The sequence below is a fragment of the Solea solea genome, chromosome 2, assembly GCF_958295425.1.
Source record: "Solea solea chromosome 2, fSolSol10.1, whole genome shotgun sequence".
Taxonomy (NCBI): Eukaryota; Metazoa; Chordata; class Actinopteri; order Pleuronectiformes; family Soleidae; genus Solea; species Solea solea.
In genome coordinates, this window is record NC_081135.1 from 17,737,647 (window position 1) to 17,753,069 (window position 15,423).

At 46.4% G+C, this 15,423-nt stretch overlaps 8 protein-coding genes across 11 annotated transcripts in view; all 8 read right to left on the minus strand.

The window, feature by feature from the left end:
- Positions 1–15,423, minus strand: part of col6a3 (collagen, type VI, alpha 3) — an 89,391-nt gene that overhangs the window by 23,602 nt on the left and 50,366 nt on the right. The gene's annotated exons all lie outside the window — the stretch shown is intronic.
- On the minus strand, positions 1,188–2,199 carry LOC131477573 (collagen alpha-3(VI) chain-like). Its single transcript, XM_058654847.1, has one exon. The coding sequence runs from the start codon at positions 2,041–2,043 to the stop codon at positions 1,315–1,317; it is 729 nt and encodes a 242-aa protein (XP_058510830.1). The 5' UTR covers positions 2,044–2,199; the 3' UTR covers positions 1,188–1,314.
- LOC131477606 (collagen alpha-3(VI) chain-like) lies at positions 3,950–4,639 on the minus strand. The gene has a single exon (XM_058654849.1). It carries the CDS (start codon positions 4,622–4,624, stop codon positions 3,965–3,967), a length of 660 nt encoding a protein of 219 aa, XP_058510832.1. The 5' UTR covers positions 4,625–4,639; the 3' UTR covers positions 3,950–3,964.
- Positions 4,770–5,543, minus strand: LOC131477541 (collagen alpha-3(VI) chain-like). The gene has a single exon (XM_058654845.1). It carries the CDS (start codon positions 5,541–5,543, stop codon positions 4,815–4,817), a length of 729 nt encoding a protein of 242 aa, XP_058510828.1. The 3' UTR covers positions 4,770–4,814.
- Positions 5,700–6,389, minus strand: LOC131477622 (collagen alpha-3(VI) chain-like). The gene has a single exon (XM_058654850.1). It carries the CDS (start codon positions 6,372–6,374, stop codon positions 5,715–5,717), a length of 660 nt encoding a protein of 219 aa, XP_058510833.1. The 5' UTR covers positions 6,375–6,389; the 3' UTR covers positions 5,700–5,714.
- On the minus strand, positions 6,520–7,293 carry LOC131477557 (collagen alpha-3(VI) chain-like). The gene has a single exon (XM_058654846.1). It carries the CDS (start codon positions 7,291–7,293, stop codon positions 6,565–6,567), a length of 729 nt encoding a protein of 242 aa, XP_058510829.1. The 3' UTR covers positions 6,520–6,564.
- Positions 7,387–8,139, minus strand: LOC131477590 (collagen alpha-3(VI) chain-like). Its single transcript, XM_058654848.1, has one exon. It carries the CDS (start codon positions 8,122–8,124, stop codon positions 7,465–7,467), a length of 660 nt encoding a protein of 219 aa, XP_058510831.1. The 5' UTR covers positions 8,125–8,139; the 3' UTR covers positions 7,387–7,464.
- LOC131477638 (collagen alpha-3(VI) chain-like) lies at positions 10,996–13,332 on the minus strand. The gene has a single exon (XM_058654852.1). It carries the CDS (start codon positions 13,274–13,276, stop codon positions 12,716–12,718), a length of 561 nt encoding a protein of 186 aa, XP_058510835.1. The 5' UTR covers positions 13,277–13,332; the 3' UTR covers positions 10,996–12,715.

A 15,423-nucleotide genomic window follows, 5' to 3' on the forward strand; every position in this document is an offset into this window, starting at 1 on the left:
TGGTCATGCTAGGTAACATACCAAGTACTGTTGGTGATTCTGAGCTGATGTCAATAATGGCACTCCCTAATATTGTACTCTGGGAAGGTCACTGAATTCAAACACAGACTAAGTGTGATTGGGATCATAAGCTGTCTTCTGCAGATCTCTGATTTCAGAGCTCCTGGTTCCAGTTGCAAAAGTCAAGACACCCAGATATCTGATCTACCATCAGATGCATCCAACAAGAAAACAACATCCCTCCCAGCGGTTTTTTTCTACACTAAGAAACATAACATTTCAGAAATGATGGGGTTCTTATTTCCTATGTCAAAGTATGATGGTAAATGTTTACCTCAAGGTTTATATTTAATTTGAATGTTGTTAAAAACATTGCAGCTGTTAGATGGGATTGGCACTAGCAACCCTGCAACCCTCATGTGGATGATAAAGAGGGAGACAATGGGTGATGGATTGCAATTATCTTCACTTTACATCTTTGCATAAATAAGTCACTTTCTTACCAGTTACTGTTGGTGTCATGGCCGTGGCCCTTACTAGCACTGTGCTCATTACAGAGGAGAGCTGTTCTTGGACACTGGGGAGGTCGGTGAACTCAGACACTTTTAGGGCAACACTAGGGTCATATGATATCTTCTGCAGCTCCCTGACATCAGAGCCCCTTGCGCCAATGCCAATCACAAAGATGCCCTGCTTTTTAAGAGCAGAGGCTGGGGCATCAACACTGTCAAAAGACCTTCCGCCATTGAGTAGGATCAACATCTGTGGGACACCTTGCAGCCGTCTACTCCCAGAGGAGCTAGTAAAGACATTGTCCCTGGCGTACTGGAGGGCTGCCCCAGTGTTAAGGGGTCTACCTCCTCTGTGTCTCAGCCCCCTGACTGAATCCACAATTTCCTCTTTTGTGGTGTATGTGTTCAGATGGAAATGGGCCTCTGCATCACTGCTGTACTGGACCACAGACACACGGTCTTTGTTTGCGCCCACTTTCAGTTTCTCCACCACTTTCTCAACAAAATCAAGTATGGCAGGGAAGGCATTCCTTGTGCCATCAGAACCATCCAGAAGGAATACGATATCCTTTTTGGCAGTGTCAACTGAGAAAAGATAAAAAGGCAAACACATGAAACAACCATTTCAAAGACTACGTTTGTGAAGTTAACGTCATAAGGTAAAACTCTATCGCCTCCCTTTTTTTTTAACTGCTTCAATTGCACATGGCCAAAAACAAGCCGAAGCTTCTCCTTTACTGCACACATAGAATTTGATCAACACTCAGACTTTATTTCTCTCCCTAAGTGTAGGCGAAACAAGTCACAGTTGGAAAGCGCTCTCGCTAGTTAACATACCAAGTACTGTCGGTGATTCTGGGCTGACGTCGATAACTGCAGTCTCCAAGGAGGACTGAAGTTGCTGCTGGACAGTGGGAAGGTCAGTGAATTCAGACACAGCCATAGCGTGATTGGAATCATGAGCTATCTTCTGCAGTTCTCTCATTTCAGAGCTCCTGGTTCCAATTGCAAAGGTCAAGACGCCCAGATGTTTGAGAGCAGAGGCTGGGGCATCGACACTGTCAAAAGACCTTCCCCCACTTAGCAGAATTAGCACCTGTGGAACTCCATCCAGGCGCCTGCTTCCAGCAGAGGCCGTGAAGACATTATCTCTCAAGTACTGGAGAGCTGCTCCAGTGTTGAGGGGTCGCCCGCCTTTGTGCCTCAAGCCTCTGACGGTGTCAAGGACCTCGCCCTTTGTTGTGTATGTGTTCAGATAGAACTGGACGGCTGGATCTCTGCTGTACTGAACCACTGAGACTCGGTCTTTGTTGTCATCCACACTGAGTGTCTCTACTACTCTTTGCACAAAGTCTTTCATAGCTGGGAATCCTGTTCTAGTACTCTCAGATCCATCCAACAAGAACACAACATCCCTCCCAGCTGGTTTTTTCTCCACTAAGAAACATAAGATTTCAGACATGATTAGATTCTCATCTTGAACTTTTAACTGTGTCAAAGTATGACGGTAAATGTTTATCCCAAGGGTCATACGACCCTTCTATAGTTAAGCTGGTAAAAAATATTTTTGTCAAGGTGCTACTGGTTGATTTGAATGTTGTTAAAAACATTGTAGATGTTAGATGGGATTGGCACTAGCAACCCCGCAACCCTCGTGTGGATGATAAAGAGGGAGACAATGGGTGATGGATTGCAATTATCTTCACTTTACATCTTTGCATAAATAAGTCACTTTCTTACCAGTTACTGTTGGTGTCATGGCCGTGGCCCTTACTAGCACTGTGCTCATTACAGAGGAGAGCTGTTCTTGGACACTGGGGAGGTCGGTGAACTCAGACACTTTTAGAGCAACACTAGGGTCATATGATATCTTCTGCAGCTCCCCGACATCAGAGCCCCTTGCGCCAATGCCAATCACAAAGATGCCCTGCTTTTTAAGAGCAGAGGCTGGGGCCTCAACACTGTCAAAAGACCTTCCGCCATTGAGTAGGATCAACATCTGTGGGACACCTTGCAGCCGTCTACTCCCAGAGGAGCTTGTAAAGACATTGTCCCTGGCGTACTGGAGGGCTGCCCCAGTGTTAAGGGGGCTACCTCCTCTGTGTCTCAGCCCCCTGACTGAATCCACAATATCCTCTTTTGTGGTGTATGTGTTCAGATGGAAATGGGCCTCTGCATCACTGCTGTACTGGACCACAGACACACGGTCTTTGTTTGCGCCCACTTTCAGTTTCTGCACCACTTTCTCAACAAAATCAAGCATGGCAGGGAAGGCATTCCTTGTGCCATCAGAACCATCCAGAAGGAATACGATATCCTTTTTGGCAGTGTCAACTGAGAAAAGATAAAAAGGCAAACACATGAAACAACCATTTCAAAGACTACGTTTGTGAAGTAAACGTCATAAAGTAAAACTCTATCGCCTCCCTTTTTTTTTTAACTGCTTCAATTGCACATGGCAAAAAACAAGCCGAAGCTTCTCCTTTACTGCACACATAGAATTTGATCAACACTCAGACTTTATTTCTCTCCCTTAGTGTAGGCGAAACAAGTCACAGTTGGAAAGCGCTCTCGCTAGTTAACATACCAAGTACTGTCGGTGATTCTGGGCTGACGTCGATAACTGCAGTCTCCAAGGAGGACTGAAGCTGCTGCTGGACAGTGGGAAGGTCAGTGAATTCAGACACAGCCATAGCGTGATTGGGATCATGAGCTATCTTCTGCAGTTCTCTCATTTCAGAGCTCCTGGTTCCAATTGCAAAGGTCAAGACGCCCAGATGTTTGAGAGCAGAGGCTGGGGCATCGACACTGTCAAAAGACCTTCCCCCACTTAGCAGAATTAGCACCTGTGGAACTCCATCCAGGCGCCTGCTTCCAGCAGAGGCCGTGAAGACATTATCTCTCAAGTACTGGAGAGCTGCTCCAGTGTTGAGGGGTCGCCCGCCTTTGTGCCTCAAGCCTCTGACGGTGTCAAGGACCTCGCCCTTTGTTGTGTATGTGTTCAGATAGAACTGGACGGCTGGATCTCTGCTGTACTGAACCACTGAGACTCGGTCTTTGTTGTCATCCACACTGAGTGTCTCTACTACTCTTTGCACAAAGTCTTTCATAGCTGGGAATCCTGTTCTAGTACTCTCAGATCCATCCAACAAGAACACAACATCCCTCCCAGCTGGTTTTTTCTCCACTAAGAAACATAAGATTTCAGACATGATTAGATTCTCATCTTGAACTTTTAACTGTGTCAAAGTATGACGGTAAATGTTTATCCCAAGGTTCATACGACCCTTCTATAGTTAAGCTGGTAAAAAATATTTTTGTCAAGGTGCTACTGGTTGATTTGAATGTTGTTAAAAACATTGTAGATGTTAGATGGGATTGGCACTAGCAACCCCGCAACCCTCGTGTGGATGATAAAGAGGGAGACAATGGGTGATGGATTGCAATTATCTTCACTTTACATCTTTGCATAAATAAGTCACTTTCTTACCAGTTACTGTTGGTGTCATGGCCGTGGCCCTTACTAGCACTGTGCTCATTACAGAGGAGAGCTGTTCTTGGACACTGGGGAGGTCGGTGAACTCAGACACTTTTAGAGCAACACTAGGGTCATATGATATCTTCTGCAGCTCCCCGACATCAGAGCCCCTTGCGCCAATGCCAATCACAAAGATGCCCTGCTTTTTAAGAGCAGAGGCTGGGGCCTCAACACTGTCAAAAGACCTTCCGCCATTGAGTAGGATCAACATCTGTGGGACACCTTGCAGCCGTCTACTCCCAGAGGAGCTTGTAAAGACATTGTCCCTGGCGTACTGGAGGGCTGCCCCAGTGTTAAGGGGGCTACCTCCTCTGTGTCTCAGCCCCCTGACTGAATCCACAATATCCTCTTTTGTGGTGTATGTGTTCAGATGGAAATGGGCCTCTGCATCACTGCTGTACTGGACCACAGACACACGGTCTTTGTTTGCGCCCACTTTCAGTTTCTGCACCACTTTCTCAACAAAATCAAGCATGGCAGGGAAGGCATTCCTTGTGCCATCAGAACCATCCAGAAGGAATACGATATCCTTTTTGGCAGTGTCAACTGAGAAAAGATAAAAAGGCAAACACATGAAACAACCATTTCAAAGACTACGTTTGTGAAGTAAACGTCATAAAGTAAAACTCTATCGCCTCCCTTTTTTTTTTAACTGCTTCAATTGCACATGGCAAAAAACAAGCCGAAGCTTCTCCTTTACTGCACACATAGAATTTGATCAACACTCAGACTTTATTTCTCTCCCTTAGTGTAGGCGAAACAAGTCACAGTTGGAAAGCGCTCTCGCTAGTTAACATACCAAGTACTGTCGGTGATTCTGGGCTGACGTCGATAACTGCAGTCTCCAAGGAGGACTGAAGCTGCTGCTGGACAGTGGGAAGGTCAGTGAATTCAGACACAGCCATAGCGTGATTGGGATCATGAGCTATCTTCTGCAGTTCTCTCATTTCAGAGCTCCTGGTTCCAATTGCAAAGGTCAAGACGCCCAGATGTTTGAGAGCAGAGGCTGGGGCATCGACACTGTCAAAAGACCTTCCCCCACTTAGCAGAATTAGCACCTGTGGAACTCCATCCAGGCGCCTGCTTCCAGCAGAGGCCGTGAAGACATTATCTCTCAAGTACTGGAGAGCTGCTCCAGTGTTGAGGGGTCGCCCGCCTTTGTGCCTCAAGCCTCTGACGGTGTCAAGGACCTCGCCCTTTGTTGTGTATGTGTTCAGATAGAACTGGACGGCTGGATCTCTGCTGTACTGAACCACTGAGACTCGGTCTTTGTTGTCATCCACACTGAGTGTCTCTACTACTCTTTGCACAAAGTCTTTCATAGCTGGGAATCCTGTTCTAGTACTCTCAGATCCATCCAACAAGAACACAACATCCCTCCCAGCTGGTTTTTTCTCCACTAAGAAACATAAGATTTCAGACATGATTAGATTCTCATCTTGAACTTTTAACTGTGTCAAAGTATGACGGTAAATGTTTATCCCAAGGTTCATACGACCCTTCTATAGTTAAGCTGGTAAAAAATATTTTTGTCAAGGTGCTACTGGTTGATTTGAATGTTGTTAAAAACATTGTAGATGTTAGATGGGATTGGCACTAGCAACCCCGCAACCCTCGTGTGGATGATAAAGAGGGAGACAATGGGTGATGGATTGCAATTATCTTCACTTTACATCTTTGCATAAATAAGTCACTTTCTTACCAGTTACTGTTGGTGTCATGGCCGTGGCCCTTACTAGCACTGTGCTCATTACAGAGGAGAGCTGTTCTTGGACACTGGGGAGGTCGGTGAACTCAGACACTTTTAGAGCAACACTAGGGTCATATGATATCTTCTGCAGCTCCCCGACATCAGAGCCCCTTGCGCCAATGCCAATCACAAAGATGCCCTGCTTTTTAAGAGCAGAGGCTGGGGCCTCAACACTGTCAAAAGACCTTCCGCCATTGAGTAGGATCAACATCTGTGGGACACCTTGCAGCCGTCTACTCCCAGAGGAGCTTGTAAAGACATTGTCCCTGGCGTACTGGAGGGCTGCCCCAGTGTTAAGGGGGCTACCTCCTCTGTGTCTCAGCCCCCTGACTGAATCCACAATATCCTCTTTTGTGGTGTATGTGTTCAGATGGAAATGGGCCTCTGCATCACTGCTGTACTGGACCACAGACACACGGTCTTTGTTTGCGCCCACTTTCAGTTTCTGCACCACTTTCTCAACAAAATCAAGCATGGCAGGGAAGGCATTCCTTGTGCCATCAGAACCATCCAGAAGGAATACGATATCCTTTTTGGCAGTGTCAACTGAGAAAAGATAAAAAGGCAAACACATGAAACAACCATTTCAAAGACTACGTTTGTGAAGTAAACGTCATAAAGTAAAACTCTATCGCCTCCCTTTTTTTTTTAACTGCTTCAATTGCACATGGCAAAAAACAAGCCGAAGCTTCTCCTTTACTGCACACATAGAATTTGATCAACACTCAGACTTTATTTCTCTCCCTTAGTGTAGGCGAAACAAGTCACAGTTGGAAAGCGCTCTCGCTAGTTAACATACCAAGTACTGTCGGTGATTCTGGGCTGACGTCGATAACTGCAGTCTCCAAGGAGGACTGAAGCTGCTGCTGGACAGTGGGAAGGTCAGTGAATTCAGACACAGCCATAGCGTGATTGGGATCATGAGCTATCTTCTGCAGTTCTCTCATTTCAGAGCTCCTGGTTCCAATTGCAAAGGTCAAGACGCCCAGATGTTTGAGAGCAGAGGCTGGGGCATCGACACTGTCAAAAGACCTTCCCCCACTTAGCAGAATTAGCACCTGTGGAACTCCATCCAGGCGCCTGCTTCCAGCAGAGGCCGTGAAGACATTATCTCTCAAGTACTGGAGAGCTGCTCCAGTGTTGAGGGGTCGCCCGCCTTTGTGCCTCAAGCCTCTGACGGTGTCAAGGACCTCGCCCTTTGTTGTGTATGTGTTCAGATAGAACTGGACGGCTGGATCTCTGCTGTACTGAACCACTGAGACTCGGTCTTTGTTGTCATCCACACTGAGTGTCTCTACTACTCTTTGCACAAAGTCTTTCATAGCTGGGAATCCTGTTCTAGTACTCTCAGATCCATCCAACAAGAACACAACATCCCTCCCAGCTGGTTTTTTCTCCACTAAGAAACATAAGATTTCAGACATGATTAGATTCTCATCTTGAACTTTTAACTGTGTCAAAGTATGACGGTAAATGTTTATCCCAAGGGTCATACGACCCTTCTATAGTTAAGCTGGTAAAAAATATTTTTGTCAAGGTGCTACTGGTTGATTTGAATGTTGTTAAAAACATTGTAGATGTTAGATGGGATTGGCACTAGCAACCCCGCAACCCTCGTGTGGATGATAAAGAGGGAGACAATGGGTGATGGATTGCAATTATCTTCACTTTACATCTTTGCATAAATAAGTCACTTTCTTACCAGTTACTGTTGGTGTCATGGCCGTGGCCCTTACTAGCACTGTGCTCATTACAGAGGAGAGCTGTTCTTGGACACTGGGGAGGTCGGTGAACTCAGACACTTTTAGAGCAACACTAGGGTCATATGATATCTTCTGCAGCTCCCCGACATCAGAGCCCCTTGCGCCAATGCCAATCACAAAGATGCCCTGCTTTTTAAGAGCAGAGGCTGGGGCCTCAACACTGTCAAAAGACCTTCCGCCATTGAGTAGGATCAACATCTGTGGGACACCTTGCAGCCGTCTACTCCCAGAGGAGCTTGTAAAGACATTGTCCCTGGCGTACTGGAGGGCTGCCCCAGTGTTAAGGGGGCTACCTCCTCTGTGTCTCAGCCCCCTGACTGAATCCACAATATCCTCTTTTGTGGTGTATGTGTTCAGATGGAAATGGGCCTCTGCATCACTGCTGTACTGGACCACAGACACACGGTCTTTGTTTGCGCCCACTTTCAGTTTCTGCACCACTTTCTCAACAAAATCAAGCATGGCAGGGAAGGCATTCCTTGTGCCATCAGAACCATCCAGAAGGAATACGATATCCTTTTTGGCAGTGTCAACTGAGAAAAGATAAAAAGGCAAACACATGAAACAACCATTTCAAAGACTACGTTTGTGAAGTAAACGTCATAAAGTAAAACTCTATCGCCTCCCTTTTTTTTTTAACTGCTTCAATTGCACATGGCAAAAAACAAGCCGAAGCTTCTCCTTTACTGCACACATAGAATTTGATCAACACTCAGACTTTATTTCTCTCCCTTAGTGTAGGCGAAACAAGTCACAGTTGGAAAGCGCTCTCGCTAGTTAACATACCAAGTACTGTCGGTGATTCTGGGCTGACGTCGATAACTGCAGTCTCCAAGGAGGACTGAAGCTGCTGCTGGACAGTGGGAAGGTCAGTGAATTCAGACACAGCCATAGCGTGATTGGGATCATGAGCTATCTTCTGCAGTTCTCTCATTTCAGAGCTCCTGGTTCCAATTGCAAAGGTCAAGACGCCCAGATGTTTGAGAGCAGAGGCTGGGGCATCGACACTGTCAAAAGACCTTCCCCCACTTAGCAGAATTAGCACCTGTGGAACTCCATCCAGGCGCCTGCTTCCAGCAGAGGCCGTGAAGACATTATCTCTCAAGTACTGGAGAGCTGCTCCAGTGTTGAGGGGTCGCCCGCCTTTGTGCCTCAAGCCTCTGACGGTGTCAAGGACCTCGCCCTTTGTTGTGTATGTGTTCAGATAGAACTGGACGGCTGGATCTCTGCTGTACTGAACCACTGAGACTCGGTCTTTGTTGTCATCCACACTGAGTGTCTCTACTACTCTTTGCACAAAGTCTTTCATAGCTGGGAATCCTGTTCTAGTACTCTCAGATCCATCCAACAAGAACACAACATCCCTCCCAGCTGGTTTTTTCTCCACTAAGAAACATAAGATTTCAGACATGATTAGATTCTCATCTTGAACTTTTAACTGTGTCAAAGTATGACGGTAAATGTTTATCCCAAGGGTCATACGACCCTTCTATAGTTAAGCTGGTAAAAAATATTTTTGTCAAGGTGCTACTGGTTGATTTGAATGTTGTTAAAAACATTGTAGATGTTAGATGGGATTGGCACTAGCAACCCCGCAACCCTCGTGTGGATGATAAAGAGGGAGACAATGGGTGATGGATTGCAATTATCTTCACTTTACATCTTTGCATAAATAAGTCACTTTCTTACCAGTTACTGTTGGTGTCATGGCCGTGGCCCTTACTAGCACTGTGCTCATTACAGAGGAGAGCTGTTCTTGGACACTGGGGAGGTCGGTGAACTCAGACACTTTTAGAGCAACACTAGGGTCATATGATATCTTCTGCAGCTCCCCGACATCAGAGCCCCTTGCGCCAATGCCAATCACAAAGATGCCCTGCTTTTTAAGAGCAGAGGCTGGGGCCTCAACACTGTCAAAAGACCTTCCGCCATTGAGTAGGATCAACATCTGTGGGACACCTTGCAGCCGTCTACTCCCAGAGGAGCTTGTAAAGACATTGTCCCTGGCGTACTGGAGGGCTGCCCCAGTGTTAAGGGGGCTACCTCCTCTGTGTCTCAGCCCCCTGACTGAATCCACAATATCCTCTTTTGTGGTGTATGTGTTCAGATGGAAATGGGCCTCTGCATCACTGCTGTACTGGACCACAGACACACGGTCTTTGTTTGCGCCCACTTTCAGTTTCTCCACCACTTTCTCAACAAAATCAAGCATGGCAGGGAAGGCATTCCTTGTGCCATCAGAACCATCCAGAAGGAATACGATATCCTTTTTGGCAGTGTCAACTGAGAAAAGATAAAAAGGCAAACACATGAAACAACCATTTCAAAGACTACGTTTGTGAAGTAAACGTCATAAAGTAAAACTCTATCGCCTCCCTTTTTTTTTTTAACTGCTTCAATTGCACATGGCAAAAAACAAGCCGAAGCTTCTCCTTTACTGCACACATAGAATTTGATCAACACTCAGACTTTATTTCTCTCCCTTAGTGTAGGCGAAACAAGTCACAGTTGGAAAGCGCTCTCGCTAGTTAACATACCAAGTACTGTCGGTGATTCTGGGCTGACGTCGATAACTGCAGTCTCCAAGGAGGACTGAAGCTGCTGCTGGACAGTGGGAAGGTCAGTGAATTCAGACACAGCCATAGCGTGATTGGGATCATGAGCTATCTTCTGCAGTTCTCTCATTTCAGAGCTCCTGGTTCCAATTGCAAAGGTCAAGACGCCCAGATGTTTGAGAGCAGAGGCTGGGGCATCGACACTGTCAAAAGACCTTCCCCCACTTAGCAGAATTAGCACCTGTGGAACTCCATCCAGGCGCCTGCTTCCAGCAGAGGCCGTGAAGACATTATCTCTCAAGTACTGGAGAGCTGCTCCAGTGTTGAGGGGTCGCCCGCCTTTGTGCCTCAAGCCTCTGACGGTGTCAAGGACCTCGCCCTTTGTTGTGTATGTGTTCAGATAGAACTGGACGGCTGGATCTCTGCTGTACTGAACCACTGAGACTCGGTCTTTGTTGTCATCCACACTGAGTGTCTCTACTACTCTTTGCACAAAGTCTTTCATAGCTGGGAATCCTGTTCTAGTACTCTCAGATCCATCCAACAAGAACACAACATCCCTCCCAGCTGGTTTTTTCTCCACTAAGAAACATAAGATTTCAGACATGATTAGATTCTCATCTTGAACTTTTAACTGTGTCAAAGTATGACGGTAAATGTTTATCCCAAGGGTCATACGACCCTTCTATAGTTAAGCTGGTAAAAAATATTTTTGTCAAGGTGCTACTGGTTGATTTGAATGTTGTTAAAAACATTGTAGATGTTAGATGGGATTGGCACTAGCAACCCCGCAACCCTCGTGTGGATGATAAAGAGGGAGACAATGGGTGATGGATTGCAATTATCTTCACTTTACATCTTTGCATAAATAAGTCACTTTCTTACCAGTTACTGTTGGTGTCATGGCCGTGGCCCTTACTAGCACTGTGCTCATTACAGAGGAGAGCTGTTCTTGGACACTGGGGAGGTCGGTGAACTCAGACACTTTTAGAGCAACACTAGGGTCATATGATATCTTCTGCAGCTCCCCGACATCAGAGCCCCTTGCGCCAATGCCAATCACAAAGATGCCCTGCTTTTTAAGAGCAGAGGCTGGGGCCTCAACACTGTCAAAAGACCTTCCGCCATTGAGTAGGATCAACATCTGTGGGACACCTTGCAGCCGTCTACTCCCAGAGGAGCTTGTAAAGACATTGTCCCTGGCGTACTGGAGGGCTGCCCCAGTGTTAAGGGGGCTACCTCCTCTGTGTCTCAGCCCCCTGACTGAATCCACAATATCCTCTTTTGTGGTGTATGTGTTCAGATGGAAATGGGCCTCTGCATCACTGCTGTACTGGACCACAGACACACGGTCTTTGTTTGCGCCCACTTTCAGTTTCTCCACCACTTTCTCAACAAAATCAAGCATGGCAGGGAAGGCATTCCTTGTGCCATCAGAACCATCCAGAAGGAATACGATATCCTTTTTGGCAGTGTCAACTGAGAAAAGATAAAAAGGCAAACACATGAAACAACCATTTCAAAGACTACGTTTGTGAAGTAAACGTCATAAAGTAAAACTCTATCGCCTCCCTTTTTTTTTTAACTGCTTCAATTGCACATGGCAAAAAACAAGCCGAAGCTTCTCCTTTACTGCACACATAGAATTTGATCAACACTCAGACTTTATTTCTCTCCCTTAGTGTAGGCGAAACAAGTCACAGTTGGAAAGCGCTCTCGCTAGTTAACATACCAAGTACTGTCGGTGATTCTGGGCTGACGTCGATAACTGCAGTCTCCAAGGAGGACTGAAGCTGCTGCTGGACAGTGGGAAGGTCAGTGAATTCAGACACAGCCATAGCGTGATTGGGATCATGAGCTATCTTCTGCAGTTCTCTCATTTCAGAGCTCCTGGTTCCAATTGCAAAGGTCAAGACGCCCAGATGTTTGAGAGCAGAGGCTGGGGCATCGACACTGTCAAAAGACCTTCCCCCACTTAGCAGAATTAGCACCTGTGGAACTCCATCCAGGCGCCTGCTTCCAGCAGAGGCCGTGAAGACATTATCTCTCAAGTACTGGAGAGCTGCTCCAGTGTTGAGGGGTCGCCCGCCTTTGTGCCTCAAGCCTCTGACGGTGTCAAGGACCTCGCCCTTTGTTGTGTATGTGTTCAGATAGAACTGGACGGCTGGATCTCTGCTGTACTGAACCACTGAGACTCGGTCTTTGTTGTCATCCACACTGAGTGTCTCTACTACTCTTTGCACAAAGTCTTTCATAGCTGGGAATCCTGTTCTAGTACTCTCAGATCCATCCAACAAGAACACAACATCCCTCCCAGCTGGTTTTTTCTCCACTAAGAAACATAAGATTTCAGACATGATTAGATTCTCATCTTGAACTTTTAACTGTGTCAAAGTATGACGGTAAATGTTTATCCCAAGGGTCATACGACCCTTCTATAGTTAAGCTGGTAAAAAATATTTTTGTCAAGGTGCTACTGGTTGATTTGAATGTTGTTAAAAACATTGTAGATGTTAGATGGGATTGGCACTAGCAACCCCGCAACCCTCGTGTGGATGATAAAGAGGGAGACAATGGGTGATGGATTGCAATTATCTTCACTTTACATCTTTGCATAAATAAGTCACTTTCTTACCAGTTACTGTTGGTGTCATGGCCGTGGCCCTTACTAGCACTGTGCTCATTACAGAGGAGAGCTGTTCTTGGACACTGGGGAGGTCGGTGAACTCAGACACTTTTAGAGCAACACTAGGGTCATATGATATCTTCTGCAGCTCCCCGACATCAGAGCCCCTTGCGCCAATGCCAATCACAAAGATGCCCTGCTTTTTAAGAGCAGAGGCTGGGGCCTCAACACTGTCAAAAGACCTTCCGCCATTGAGTAGGATCAACATCTGTGGGACACCTTGCAGCCGTCTACTCCCAGAGGAGCTTGTAAAGACATTGTCCCTGGCGTACTGGAGGGCTGCCCCAGTGTTAAGGGGGCTACCTCCTCTGTGTCTCAGCCCCCTGACTGAATCCACAATATCCTCTTTTGTGGTGTATGTGTTCAGATGGAAATGGGCCTCTGCATCACTGCTGTACTGGACCACAGACACACGGTCTCTGTTTGCGCCCACTTTCAGTTTCTCCACCACTTTCTCAACAAAATCAAGCATGGCAGGGAAGGCATTCCTTGTGCCATCAGAACCATCCAGAAGGAATACGATATCCTTTTTGGCAGTGTCCACTGAGAAAAGATAAAAAGGCAAACACATGAAACAACCATTTCAAAGACTACGTTTGTGAAGTAAACGTCATAAAGTAAAACTCTATCGCCTCCCTTTTTTTTTTAACTGCTTCAATTGCACATGGCAAAAAACAAGCCGAAGCTTCTCCTTTACTGCACACATAGAATTTGATCAACACTCAGACTTTATTTCTCTCCCTTAGTGTAGGCGAAACAAGTCACAGTTGGAAAGCGCTCTCGCTAGTTAACATACCAAGTACTGTCGGTGATTCTGGGCTGACGTCGATAACTGCAGTCTCCAAGGAGGACTGAAGCTGCTGCTGGACAGTGGGAAGGTCAGTGAATTCAGACACAGCCATAGCGTGATTGGGATCATGAGCTATCTTCTGCAGTTCTCTCATTTCAGAGCTCCTGGTTCCAATTGCAAAGGTCAAGACGCCCAGATGTTTGAGAGCAGAGGCTGGGGCATCGACACTGTCAAAAGACCTTCCCCCACTTAGCAGAATTAGCACCTGTGGAACTCCATCCAGGCGCCTGCTTCCAGCAGAGGCCGTGAAGACATTATCTCTCAAGTACTGGAGAGCTGCTCCAGTGTTGAGGGGTCGCCCGCCTTTGTGCCTCAAGCCTCTGACGGTGTCAAGGACCTCGCCCTTTGTTGTGTATGTGTTCAGATAGAACTGGACGGCTGGATCTCTGCTGTACTGAACCACTGAGACTCGGTCTTTGTTGTCATCCACACTGAGTGTCTCTACTACTCTTTGCACAAAGTCTTTCATAGCTGGGAATCCTGTTCTAGTACTCTCAGATCCATCCAACAAGAACACAACATCCCTCCCAGCTGGTTTTTTCTCCACTAAGAAACATAAGATTTCAGACATGATTAGATTCTCATCTTGAACTTTTAACTGTGTCAAAGTATGACGGTAAATGTTTATCCCAAGGGTCATACGACCCTTCTATAGTTAAGCTGGTAAAAAATATTTTTGTCAAGGTGCTACTGGTTGATTTGAATGTTGTTAAAAACATTGTAGATGTTAGATGGGATTGGCACTAGCAACCCCGCAACCCTCGTGTGGATGATAAAGAGGGAGACAATGGGTGATGGATTGCAATTATCTTCACTTTACATCTTTGCATAAATAAGTCACTTTCTTACCAGTTACTGTTGGTGTCATGGCCGTGGCCCTTACTAGCACTGTGCTCATTACAGAGGAGAGCTGTTCTTGGACACTGGGGAGGTCGGTGAACTCAGACACTTTTAGAGCAACACTAGGGTCATATGATATCTTCTGCAGCTCCCCGACATCAGAGCCCCTTGCGCCAATGCCAATCACAAAGATGCCCTGCTTTTTAAGAGCAGAGGCTGGGGCCTCAACACTGTCAAAAGACCTTCCGCCATTGAGTAGGATCAACATCTGTGGGACACCTTGCAGCCGTCTACTCCCAGAGGAGCTTGTAAAGACATTGTCCCTGGCGTACTGGAGGGCTGCCCCAGTGTTAAGGGGGCTACCTCCTCTGTGTCTCAGCCCCCTGACTGAATCCACAATATCCTCTTTTGTGGTGTATGTGTTCAGATGGAAATGGGCCTCTGCATCACTGCTGTACTGGACCACAGACACACGGTCTCTGTTTGCGCCCACTTTCAGTTTCTCCACCACTTTCTCAACAAAATCAAGCATGGCAGGGAAGGCATTCCTTGTGCCATCAGAACCATCCAGAAGGAATACGATATCCTTTTTGGCAGTGTCCACTGAGAAAAGATAAAAAGGCAAACACATGAAACAACCATTTCAAAGACTACGTTTGTGAAGTAAACGTCATAAAGTAAAACTCTATCGCCTCCCTTTTTTTTTTAACTGCTTCAATTGCTCATGGCAAAAAACAAGCCGAAGCTTCTCCTTTACTGCACACATAGAATTTGATCAACACTCAGACTTTATTTCTCTCCCTTAGTGTAGGCGAAACAAGTCACAGTTGGAAAGCGCTCTCGCTAGTTAACATACCAAGTACTGTCGGTGATTCTGGGCTGACGTCGATAACTGCAGTCTCCAAGGAGGACTGAAGCTGCTGCTGGAC

Coding starts and splice junctions, on each gene's coding strand:
- LOC131477573 (XM_058654847.1), bottom strand. CDS start 2,043: ATGACCCTTGGGATAAACATTTACCGTCATACTTTGACACAGTTAAAA.
- LOC131477606 (XM_058654849.1), bottom strand. CDS start 4,624: ATGTGTTTGCCTTTTTATCTTTTCTCAGTTGACACTGCCAAAAAGGAT.
- LOC131477541 (XM_058654845.1), bottom strand. CDS start 5,543: ATGAACCTTGGGATAAACATTTACCGTCATACTTTGACACAGTTAAAA.
- LOC131477622 (XM_058654850.1), bottom strand. CDS start 6,374: ATGTGTTTGCCTTTTTATCTTTTCTCAGTTGACACTGCCAAAAAGGAT.
- LOC131477557 (XM_058654846.1), bottom strand. CDS start 7,293: ATGACCCTTGGGATAAACATTTACCGTCATACTTTGACACAGTTAAAA.
- LOC131477590 (XM_058654848.1), bottom strand. CDS start 8,124: ATGTGTTTGCCTTTTTATCTTTTCTCAGTTGACACTGCCAAAAAGGAT.
- LOC131477638 (XM_058654852.1), bottom strand. CDS start 13,276: ATGCTTGATTTTGTTGAGAAAGTGGTGGAGAAACTGAAAGTGGGCGCA.